This window comes from Panthera pardus, unplaced genomic scaffold (genome assembly GCF_024362965.1).
Source record: "Panthera pardus isolate Hobbes unplaced genomic scaffold, ASM2436296v1 HiC_scaffold_8, whole genome shotgun sequence".
NCBI classification, from domain to species: Eukaryota; Metazoa; Chordata; class Mammalia; order Carnivora; family Felidae; genus Panthera; species Panthera pardus.
Genome location: NW_026527013.1, coordinates 113563370 through 113576266, shown reverse-complemented (window position 1 = coordinate 113576266; position 12897 = coordinate 113563370). Strand labels below are relative to the sequence as shown.

The following is a 12897-nucleotide window of genomic DNA, read 5'->3' as shown; positions in this document are numbered from 1 at the left end:
TATGCTGACAGTGCAGAGCCTGCTGGGGACTCTCTCTCTCTCTCTCTCCCTCCCTCCCTCCCTCCCTCCCTCCCTCCCTCCCTCGCTCTCTCTGCCCTCCATTGTTTGCTTGCTCTCTTGCTCTCAAAATAAGTAAATACTAAAAAAAGATTTTAAATAAAAATGAAGAATTGTAAGAAAATAAGGCAAAAGAGACTTCTAACCCCATGTCTGCTCACTTTTGCTTTTAAACTTTTAGATGAAGGCCAAAAACAAGGTACAATCACACAGCTTTTATCAAAATAAATTCGATGGGCATTACCACCATTCTGGGTCCAAACAAAAAGAATCGAGACAGAGAACCCAGAATCTTCGAGTATATTCACATATGAAAATCAGACGAATACTCAGCAGTCTATTCTTTCTTCCTTAAAAGTTAAAATAGTATGGGGATGCCTGGGTGGCTCAGTCAGTTAAATGGTCAACTCTTGATTTCGGTTCAGGTCATGATCTCACGGTTCATGAGTTTAAGCCCTGCATCAGGCTCTGCGCTAGGAGCTTGCTTGGGATTTTCTGTCTCCCCCTCTCCCTGAACCTTCTCCATTCAAAAATAAAATAAATAAACATTAAAAAAATAAGTTAAAATCTACCTCTGGGTGTTCTTTAGATAGGAAGATAGTTATTCCCCATTTCTATATAAAAACGTATAGCCACTACTCTTTGCTGAAAGTCTTTCAAATCATTTATCATTATCATGTGTACATCTCTATGTGTTGTCTGTGGTGCTATGAAATAAACAAGTAACTAGTAGTATTGTTACTGGCTTCCCCACCCCCCCCCCCCAACCCGCCCGAAGTACTTTACTTAATTAAGACCTTACTGCAAGGGTCAGCAACCCAGGGCTTAAGGGGAACATCAAGCCTGATGCTTCTTTTTGTATGGCTAGGAGCAAAGTATAGTTTTTACATTTTTAACCTGTTCAAAAAAAAGTCAAAAGCAGCTTAACATTTTGTGACACGTGAAAATTCTAGAAAACTCAAATTTCAGTGACCATAAACAAAGTTTTATTGGCACACAGCCACACCCATTTATGTAGTGTCTGTTTTCTTTCACACTACAGTGGCAGTGTAGAGCAGTTATGACAGAGACCATAAACAACTACAAAGCCTAAAATACTTACTATCTGACCCTTCCCTAGATAAAGCTTCCTGATCGGCATCCTACAATGCGAAAGCGTATTTTTAGAAATACCCCCAAATTATGTTTTTTATAAGATTTTTATATTGTTTGGAAAACTCTGCTATGCTAGAAAATAGTCTGTCTTCTATGAACCTTAAATTCAGCATCTAGTCCATCGAATCTTCTAGCATCTTTCACAAGCTGGATTCGAACATCTTCCGAACAAACGAAGATGCTTTCCAGGTGAGACCAAGTTCGCTGGACTTCCATCCAAGCAAAGATGACTAAGTCTGCAATGTTTAATTTATTTTGCCAGCTTAACACTTGTTCAATAAAATATTCCACATATTTGCTTTGAAGGAGAGTCTGCAACTGAACCTAAAACAAAGGAAAAGAATGGTAAGGAACAGCTCAGGTGGGCGACTGAAAGTACCGTGAAGGAGGGGCCATACCCGTTTTGTTTACTGCTGGATTCCCAGAATCTAGCGTGCCATACACGGAATAAGCATTCAGTATTTGCTAAGTAAATGAACGATTGGCATTCAATATTCATACAGACGTTTTTTTCCAAAAGAAAAAAGATAAGTAGCAGCAACTGCATTTCATGCGTCTTCCACAGGAAGACCATGTAGCTCTTTGTAGGCAGAAAAAAATACTATGCTCCCGGGTGTGGCTTTAGGAATTACATTGTATTCCTTCATCTTCTCTCAGTCTATCCCTGGGGTCCCTGCCTATTAATAATTGCAAGGTTATAAATCTTCTTTTTCTCCCAAAACTGAAAAAAAAAAAAGAAACCAAAATGAACTTTCTCTACAGCTTCCTAAGCCCTGAAGTTTCCATTTTTCTCCTCTTTTAGTCGACAAACCAAGCATTAATGCTGAACAGTCTGGTGAGTACTTCTGACCATTCTCCAATGCTATAATCTCAGGAAGTCACTCAGGGGAAAGGCCTCTTGTCATTCTCTTTCACCTGTTTGTATTTAACACATTTGACTTCTCCTCTACCACCAATTTTAATATGCTATCATGGACATGTTACATGATTCAAGAGTAAAGTGTACAATGTGATGCTTTGACACATGTATATATTGTAAAATGGCCACCACAATAAAGTTCCTTAACACCTCCATCGCCATAAACTTTTTTGAGGGGTGTGTTAATAAGATCTATTCTCCCAACAACTTTCAAGTAGACAATACAGTATTATTAACTATGGCCATGATGACATACATTAGATCCCCAGGACTTACTTATATACCTGGAAATGTATACCTTCTGACCAATTTATCTCCCCACCTCCCCCACTCCCCAGCCCCTGACAACCATCACTGTCCCCACTGCCCACAACACCCTCTTGATTGACATTCTTTGTTGACTACCAGCCCAACTCACAAGGCTCTCCCCAGGTCTTTCACCCACCCGACAAAGAGCCTCTCTGTCACTTCCTAGACTCCTTGGAGCCCTACTGTCTGTCTCCCTGCTCAGGTACAAGTTCCATGAGAACAAGTGTTCACACCTTTTGATCTCAAAGGGTACCATGCCCAGAGTCAGGACAAGTAGATGCCCAATGAACGAATAAATATTGAATACTAGAACTTGGAAAAAGTTTATAATTATCATTTAAAAGGCAAATTCTTCAGTAAATATACCCATCTTACTTGGTTGTGCTCTAGAGTTTCAAAAAGTTGTTCATCAGATTTTAGCAATGGAATGCCCGTCCGATAGTGAACTTCATAAGAGAACTCCATGGTTGCCCAGGTCTGACTGATTTCAATAATAGCCTAGACATAAACAGTATTAAGTTATGTGCACAGTTTAATTTACTACCAATATCTAGGATATCATCTGGAATTTTAAAAAACTTTCACAATTTGCAAAACATAAAAATAAAAATAAAGGGCTATCCAATACTACTGGCCTCATTTTTTCTCCTGCAAATTATTCATGGTGATGAGGTTCAGAGAATGAATTCCACCTCACAAAAATAAGCATCACACTAACATCAAATTTCTGTTGGATCTGAGATTTACATGCTTCACTGAAACAGAACATTAGAGCAGAAAGGGACTTCCAAAGTAATCTAAACATTTGTTAGAGATGATTTGCACATCAGCCAGAAGACGACAGGTAGTGCTCTAGTGCCTGAATAAACCTGCATGAACCTGGGGGATGGGGTGGGGGATTGTGGTTAGGGACCTCTCTGCCGTTCAGCTGCCTCATCTGTAAGACAGGGTCAGAGTATTACCTACCTCAGAATTAAATGAAATACTGTAAATAAAGCACTAACAGCAGTGCTTGCAACAAAGCAAATGACATGTTCTTAAGTGTTCTCTATCATCATCATCATCATCATCATCATCATCATCATCATCGACTGGATCAACCCTCCTGTTTTACACATCAACTGTGGCTTAGAAAGATTCAGATTCCTGCCCAAGTCACACACAAACTAGTGGCAGAGAAGAAAATGGGACTCATGGGACACACTCATGGCATGGGGGCTTCAGACTCTTAGGGGCTACAGCACAGAACTAGCTCGGTGTAAAAGGAAAACAGCCCAAGGACACCACCTTTTCAGTCCCCAGTTCCTTCACCGCTTTGTCCACAATGCTCCGGACATCATCTTCCACTTGGTGCAACCGCAACACTAACAAATCTGCCAAAGTTGTGGCTTCGTTTATTGAAAATCTGACCTAATTTGCAAGAAAAAAGGGCGAAATTTACATTACACGTGTATTAATGGTTCTTTGGCCTAATGGCCAGAAAAACCGATCACAGCTAAATATATTCAAGTCAGCTGCTAAGCACACCTCTGGTTCTGCAAGGTGGGGCCCATTAAAGACAATGCTTTTTAACGCATAGTTACTGAGGCATCACCCACCTAAAGCTAGGGCCAAGGTTCTGGCCATGTTCACACTCCACTGCATTCTTTTGTTTCATATCCTTCCCTTGTCAGCTCATTTCTTATCTCTTTGCCCACAAATCCCATTTTTAAAGAGAATCACATTGTTCATTTATTTTAATTTGGTTGAAATCCCAGGGATCAGGGAGTAGCTCATTTGTCTTTTCTTCCTAAAGTACTCTATTCACTGAACATAATTCCCAGTTGCTTCCGTGATTTAACTTAGTTTTGTCACTAATTTAATCTTTGTTCCTTAGCAAAAAATATTCTTACTCATAGGGTCATTATTCATTATTACCATGTGAAAATATCATTCACATTTATCTCCCGATCATCTTGTTAACTGCCCACCCCCAACCCCAGCATTTGCTAAGCCCTCAGCTCTTCCTAAGTGCTCAAACTCAACCGCCCCCCTCAAACATGAAGAGCTGACTCAGCCACATAGCTGCAGAAAATCTACTTCCCTTCCTGCCGCTGCTAAGAATACCTTCTCTGCTTCTAGGTAGCGGCCGCCTTCTCTGCCTCTCCCCAATCTCTAACACTGCTTGCCACCTTCTGCCTCTCCAAAGAGGTGACTCCACATTCCCATTTGCCCACGATTAGGGGTTTCCTGGGAGGTGGAACCTTCAGGGCTAAAACCTGCCAAGTCCTGAGCAAACCAGATGAGTGCTATGTCTGCATCACTTCTGACCTTACTCCAGAGGTGATGGGGGCCGTGGACTGAGTTCTGTCTCAGAAAAAGAATGAGCAGGAATGTGTAATGGGGCCACCCTGATCAGTTGTGTAATCTGTGCACTGAAACACAGACACCTAGCCAGTCAACAACTGGAGGCTGAATCTAGCTGCTGCAGGATAGCCTGGGAAGAGGTGCCTTTTTCTGACTTTTAGAAAGGCCTGATACAGGTAAGAAATAGTGTGAGAAATGACACTGGAGGAAATAAAGGAGAGGGACACATACTTTATCACATATTGGAAGATTTGATAAAGATTTTCTGAATGAATATATTAATCAATCAATTACCAAGTCTAATTATCCAAAGTCTAAAAGACTATGGAAAGCATAGCAGTAATAATGATAGTAACAATAATAATAGCAGCTTCAAGGGCAGTTAACTGAAACTTGCTACATACTTCATCTATGTATATAATCTCACTTCCAATGTTTTAACTAAATCCATCTGGGAGGCATTACAGCATTATTTTCATTTCATACAAGGGACAAGTGGGGTATGGAGAACAGGTAACTAGACCAAGATCCCAGAGTTATTGTTCGGGTTGGATGAATAAAGCCTAGGCTATGCCCACTTCACCTGACTGTCCCCTTCCTCAACTTCCCCACTGCGCCAACTTTGCTTTCAAGTCATGAGAGCCTTTCTTCACAATGTGTGCCTAAGAGACAACACACTCATCAGGCAGCCTTTTACATATTTTGAACTCCTAAAGATCACCTTCCCCCCCCCCCAAAAAAAAAAGTTGGTACATCTGCTCTTAAGATGCAGAAAGACTAGAAAATGTAACCTCAAGTCTCATGGATACATGAGAAATCATTTCATGCTTTCCAATAAAATCAAAACTATCAAAGGACCATCATTTTTTTATGGTTTATTTATATATTTTTGAGAGACAGAGCATATGTGCAAGTGAGGGACTGGCAGAGAGAGAGAGAGAGGCGGGGGGGGGGGGGGGAGGGACAGGGAGAGGGAGAGAGAATCCCAAGCAGGCTCTGCACTGTCAACATGGAGCCCAACTTGAGGCTCAAACTTAAGAACTGTGAAATCATGACCTGAGCCAAAATCAAGGGTTGGACACTTAACCTACTGAGCCACCCAGGTGCCCCAAAAGGACATCATTATTAAATGACCTAGGGTAGGGGTGGGGGGAAGAAATCACAATTTCAGAATTCTCTCTCCCCTGAATTCACTTTTATACCCTCTGATCCTCTCCACAACCATGAGGTTCTTTCTAGCCATGCTGTGCTCCATACAAGGCCTTCACATGATCTCGTTTGATCCTAACGAGAGTCCTCTGATACAGTGTTGGGTTCTTGCTGAAGTCTCTCTTGGTTTACAAATGCCTAACATCTTGCTGTACCCTCACAAGGCAGAGGGTAGAGGGTTCTGGTCATTCCATCCCATTCTAAGGGTACTAACTTCATTCATGAGAGCCCCACCCTCCTTACCTAATTATCTCCCCAAATCCCCACCTCCAAATGCCATCACAGTGGGGATTTAGGCTTCGACCTATGAATTTTGGGGGACACATTCAGTCTACAGCAGGGGCTGAAATGGGATCTCCGCATGGTCAGTTTGTTGGTCCTAACTCAAGGAGCTTGATCTCCCCCGTTTGACCACAAGTCTTTTTTTTTTTAAATGTTTATTTATTTTGAGAGAGCACAAGCAGGAGCTAGGATAGAGGCAGAGAGAGAGAGAAACAAAGAGACAGAGAATCCCAAGCAGGCACCTTGCTATCAGCACAAAGCCTAATGCAGGGCTCACATGCATGAACCATGAGATCATGGCCTGAGCCAAAATAAAGAGTCAGATGCTTAACTGACTGAGCCACCCACCTAGGCATCCCTTGACCAGAAGCTTTCTCACAAATCCCACTTCATTCCAGATAAACAACGTAAACCAAGGAATAACACTTAACAGTCACAAAAATATTCCATTAACAAGACCTAGGAAACCCACCCCAGTGGCCTTCATCAGCTGGTGCCAATGCCTGTCTCTGAGAGCAGGGCTCTGTAACTCTGTGACCACTCTCAGGGAGGCCGCCATGTCCTTGACCGTGCTTTCCAGGCCTGAGTAAGCATCCCATACACGGACTTCCTTGTCTAGTGAGCAGATTTCCTAAAGAAAAGTAAAAAAAAATAAATAAAGAAAAAAGAAAAAAGAGAAAAAAAAAGCAAAAAAACAGATCTTCAGATATAATAGTATTTTATAATTTGTCTTCTATAGAAGAATAAATATATATTTCCCTGAATTACTAAAGAGTGAAAGCATCTAAGCCCCTAGGTTAAGGACTAAAATCAGAGAAATAGAAAGGATCTTCTCATTTGTATGAGTCATCTACGTACAAGCCACTTAGATTCACTGGTTTCTTATTCATAGGCGCTAACTGGATATCCCATGAGGAAACCCATAGGACATTAAATATAGGCAAGTTAAGAGAGTTTCCAGGACCTTTGCAAAGAAGAGCATCTCCTCTGGAAACATAAGTAAGCAGAAAACAGAGATTGTTAACCTGAATTACTAAGATCTTCCTTCAAAGACCTGACTTGTTTAAATGGCAGCCCTGAAATGTTGGCTACCATTGAATGTTTGTTCCTTGGCACTTAAATATTTCATGGTTTTAAGATGTATCAAGTAGGGCCCCTGACTTGGCTGTCTTCTTGGCCCATGAAACAACATTGAAAATTGTGAATGAGAAAACCCATAATAAAACAATTCAGCACAAAGAAAAGGACAATGCCACTTTATTAAAACAAAAAAATGGCTTCAGCTGAAAGTGGGCATTAAGGTGTCTCTCTGAAGTCAGATAATCAAACTGTAGCAAAGACAAATGGGGGCCTAAGCACAGTAATGGCATATGCTGACCCCCTGACATCCAAAAGAATCATGGGACATTTTTGTTATGGTCTTTAGGATAAGGATAATATGAGGGGAAAAAACGGAAAGCCTTGGTAGGAGCCGAGCACAGGATGGGATCAACACAAAGACGTTAACAAAAAAGTAAAAAGTCCTGACACTTTTTAACTGCCTTTCACTTCTGTGCATTTTGGCTTATCCAAAGAGGTTCTACCTTCTTTAAAGGGCATACAGCTATGGGGACTAGCTATCAAAGCACTACATTCAAATAAGGTCTGTTCTCTATATATTGAGTCCCTCTGGGATATCAGAAGAGTCAATAAAGATCACAGTATTCCATATAAATTCACAAGTGGCATACTTCAATTAGTTGCCCCAAATTTCAGAATCAAAGGGTATCTTTTAAGATACAAAATAATGGTTGCTAAAGAAAGAATTCAAAACCTTTCTTAAGCCTACCCTCTCAGCCATGGTACTTGTTTTTTCATGTTTATTTTATTTTGAGGGAGAGAGAGAGAGGGAGAGCGCATAATGCGCTCAAGAGCGGGGGAGGTGCAGACAAAGAGGGAGACAGAATCCCAAGCAGGCTCCCCACTGTCAGCACAGAGCCCGACTTAGGGCTCAAACTCATGAACCAGGAGATCATGACCTGAGCTGAAATGAAGAGTCAAAGGCTTAACTGAGTTAACCCAGGCACCCCTCTGCCCTGGTACTTATAATCTTAACATCCTGCATTCTAGAAAGCCAAAGCTAGCTCAAGATTATAGCTGCTACTCACAGATTCATTTGCCCTAGTATGTTTTCACCCACTCATTCACAAAAAGGGAGCCTCGATTAGAAATGCAACTAGCTCAGAGTTTAAAAAAAAAAAAAAAAAAAAAAAAGTACTGCCTCATATCATCCTGTTTGAAGTAAATAAGGACACCCAGCCCAATATACCAGACACTCGGTTAGGCAAGATGGAAGGAGGTGGTGCTGAGAAAGATAAATGGTTGTAATCGACAGTTATGGAACTTGCCTTGGCAAACCTTCTGAGTTCTACATCCATCTGTTCCACATTAATCTGTCTCCACTGGGTTTTAGTCCAATTATCAATGCTTCTCTGAAAACGCACAGGCAGATAAAAGTGTCAACAACATTTGGTGAAATCAAGTCTCCACAGCAAAATATATAAACTGATGATACACAGTGATTCCATCATCCAGTGAAGAGTCAATTATTTAAATATTAACTGCACTTGTCAAAACTTCGGTATCAGCAAAACAAAAAAGTTGTCAGGACCTATCAAACTTAAGGTGAAAACATGATGATGTATTAATTTTTAGTCGCAATGACAAATTCCATATACATACCATCATCATTTAATCCTGAGTACTCTGAGTTGATAAGTATATTACCATGAATTCCAGATTTTAAAACTCTACATCTAACATGAGTTTTCATAAGACAATTTTACAACATTATTAAGACACTCATCAATTTCTTGACCATATTCTAGGTCCCTTATTATATTTCTTCCTTTTTTATTTATTTTGAAAGAGACAGAGAGAGAATGCACATGCATGAGTAGGAAAGGGGCACAGAGAGAGAGAAAAAACCAGAGAATCCCAAAAAGGCTCTATGCTGTCAGAGCAGAGCCCAAAACAAGGTTCCACCTCAGGAACTGTGAGACCATGAGGTGAACCAATATCAAGAGTTGGATGCTTAACCAACTCAGCCAACAAGGCACCCCAGTATATTTCTTTCTATGGTTCTCAACTAACCTCACAGAACATTATGTATAACACATGTTGCAATATACCTACTTCCCCAGAATGCATTTTCCCACTGAAGATTGTAAATGAATTAACAGTATATAAATTAACTTTAGTCAGGTCCATTATAGATGCATGTATATGTAAGTAGGAGGATATACATGAATCTGCATGCACAAGTAACCATATACACATACTATATAGTTATATATTAATTTTATTTTATATCCCACATAATCCCTGAAAAGAACTTGAAGCAGTCAACTCATCACACACAGTTCCATTCAGATCTAAAAATAGGGGCACCTGGGTGGCTCAGTCAATTGAGGCATCCAACTTGGCTCAGAGCATGATCTAGAGGTTCACAAGTTCAAGCCCCACATCAGGCATCGAGTGACCATGTGCCCCACTTTGGGACTTCAGACTCTGCACTCTCCCTCCTTTTCTCTCTGCCCCTCGTGGGATTTTCTCTCTTTCTCTCTCTCTCTCTCTGCCCCCCACTCACTTGTGCTCTCTCTCTCAAAATAAATAATTAAAAATCTTTTTAAAAACCTGATTCAGAGAAGAATCTTCTAAGAGATACACAAATTCTAATTCAAAGGGGAGGGGAATATGATACACACATTTCACATTATAAAACCCCTACAAAATGATACGGACATTAAAATTTGCCTATTTATACAAAAGCACTCACACACACACAAAGGAGTGTCTTACTCTGATATAAATCATGACATCCCAGAGTCCCTTGAGCAATTTTACTTCTTTGCGACACTGCTTCATTTGTTTGTACTCTGGAAGAGCCACTTCAAAAAGATGGGTAGATTCCTGCATCTGCAACATTTCTTCTTCCAATGCTTCAAGCTCCTGATTTGCCTAAGGAGAAAACACACACACACGCACGCAAACACCCTTAACATCCAATGAACTGCCAGAGAAAGAGAAGCCACGTGGTTCTATACACCTCCAGTTATGTTAACATTTGCAACCTTCATTTTAAAATGAACATTAAAAGAAATCAGCAGTATAAGTATTGGTAAAATGGAGGTTTTTGATAAGCAAACTCACAGCTACTCAAAAATTCAGAGTAGACCACTAATAAAGACAAACCTGTCACCAATATTGCCCCCTACATGCTTCAGCAAAGTTTGCTCTTGCATCAGATTTCTATGAGTACAATTTTTTTCTCTTGATTTTCATTTTATAGCCGGGGACTTGGCTGGAGAGCAAATGGTGAGGCTCTAGAAGATTCCACTTAAGAAGAAACCACTTCTTTAAAAAAAGAACTTTCGGATTTAAAAAATATCCTAGAGATTATCAGTAGTACAAAATGTACTGAAGAGACTTCATGGAATAAAACACTGGAGATAAAAACAGCACAGCAGGAGAAATTTCACTGTACAATTATCCTTCCCAAGGCTGAGCTACCATCCCGTCTATGCATGTATGTCTGTGTTACGCCAAATACAAACGGAGTCATTTTTTTTCTTTCTTGATAAGCCAACTCTTAATTTTAGTTTTGATTAACACTGTAGTGTGTTCACATGGTTAAAGTTAGAGGAGTACAGAAGAGCCTGTAACGCAGCAAAAGCTGCTGCTCTCTCCAATCCTTCTGGGTGCCATTTCTCCAACTCCCAATTCCATGCACAAGCTGCTCCTTCTTCATTTATCAAGTTCAGACATTACGCTAGGTTACTGGCTCTGCAAAAAGAGGACTTAACTTTGTTTTTCCACTTTATATTTTCTCCCAGCCTCCTCTCAATACCCAACTCTTACATTACTTTAGTTCTTCTGGTTTTCTTAAATTTCAATACTCATACTTAATCCTTCTGGGCCTCAGGTTTCAACTCTCCCAATTGCCTACTCTATCAAGAAGAATATGAGCACTTCAATCTTCTCTCATTATACATGTATTTCATTTTTACAAGTTATGTCTTTATAACCAAGAACTGCAATGCTATGACTCAGTTTACCAATTTTTTTTATTATGAAAAATTCCATGCACATAACAAGGTGTGGGGTGTGTGCGTACCCTCGGCTTAGGACTATGTTGTTATTGGTAACTTTTAATGGCCTCCTCAGTTTTATTCCCTTCCTTCCCACCACAAATTTAATTGCCAAATTTTATTTAATATTCCCCTGATCTTTATATTTCTACTATATATATAGGTACTGCTAAATGCTAAAAGGTTAAATTTTTTTTGAAATTTATGTGAATAACTTTATACTCTATATTAAGACATTTCAATTCCTGCTTTGAGCCATAGTCGTGAGGCTCTGTGAAATTCACTGATTTCTACTACTGTGTAACTACTACTTTGCATGAATACTGCATTTGTGACTTTGTATGAATACTGCAATTAATTTATTCTTCAGATGGTCATTAAGGCCCTCTGTGTAACCAGTACTGACGCTCTCCCAGGAATTTTTGTGTCCCCTGGTATAAACGTTTCATTTACTCCTACAGCAGAAGCTTCTGTTTGCCTCTGCTTTCCATCTGAGATTCAGCTACTCCTTTTTTTCCCTGCCCTTCAGAGCTTTCTTGGGAGCTCAGCAATAGATATAAAGTCACACATGTAGGGGTGCCTGGGGTAACTCAATGAGTTAAGCGTCCAACTCTTGATTTCAGCTCAGAGCGTGATCTCACAGTTTATGAGTTGGAGCCCTAGATCGAGCTCCATGCTCAAAACGTGGAGCCTGCTTGGATTCCCTTTCTCCTTTCTCCGCTCCTCCCCATCTCACACTCTCTCTCTCTCAAATAAATAAACCTAAAAAAAAAAGTTGCACATTTCTGAACATGTTTCAGCATCTGTTTTACAAAAGGATTTTCTAAATGTCTAGACTACCACACTCCCCAAAGTAAACAGCCCTTTTATTTGTCATTTTTCCTAGATTACTTACACTAAATTATTCCTAAATATATATACCTAGTAATGTTAATTCAACTGTTTACTGTACCTTTGGATATGAAGAAACAAGAGCACATAATGTAAGTTTACCGAGGAATCTGTTATAAAGGAGAAATTCACCATACCACTCCCTCTGATCCTGAAGGGGCAATGGTTTTCTGCCTCATGGAGTGAAGTGCCTTGAATGCTAGGGTCTACTACCAGCCCAGAATAGGCACCTAAATGCCTTGGGATGAATCCAGTTAGAGGAGTATTAAATGTATGAGCCACACACACGAAAATGACTTCAAAATAAAGGTAACCCAGCCCTACTATATTCAAAACATCCCTCAACACATTCTGTAGGTACAAGGATAAATATCTCTGACTTTTAAATATTTAACTATATGCTGTTATATTATAGCATGCAAATGGTAGGATTCAATAAATAACTATAGTAAATGTTTACATACAGCACATTGGTTAGTCAAGTAAAAATGTCTCCCCTTCCACAATCTGTTCAGACCACCTGCAATTCACATAGAATCTTTAAAAACTCCACAACTCTATTAGCATATTCTAACCCACAGTGAATACATTAACCACTTT

The 12897-nt window shown here is 40.0% G+C and overlaps 1 protein-coding gene across 1 annotated transcript in view; it reads right to left on the bottom strand.

Annotated features, from left to right (window-relative positions):
- DNAH11 (dynein axonemal heavy chain 11) overlaps nt 1-12897 on the bottom strand; it is a 358971-nt gene that overhangs the window by 260388 nt on the left and 85686 nt on the right. The window contains exons 21-26 of the mRNA XM_053898599.1: nt 10118-10276; nt 8665-8748; nt 6750-6908; nt 3728-3850; nt 2816-2938; nt 1312-1536 (exon numbers count right to left, since the gene is read on the bottom strand). Coding sequence (XP_053754574.1) covers nt 1312-1536; nt 2816-2938; nt 3728-3850; nt 6750-6908; nt 8665-8748; nt 10118-10276 — 873 coding nt within the window. The remainder of the gene's footprint in view (nt 1-1311; nt 1537-2815; nt 2939-3727; nt 3851-6749; nt 6909-8664; nt 8749-10117; nt 10277-12897) is intronic.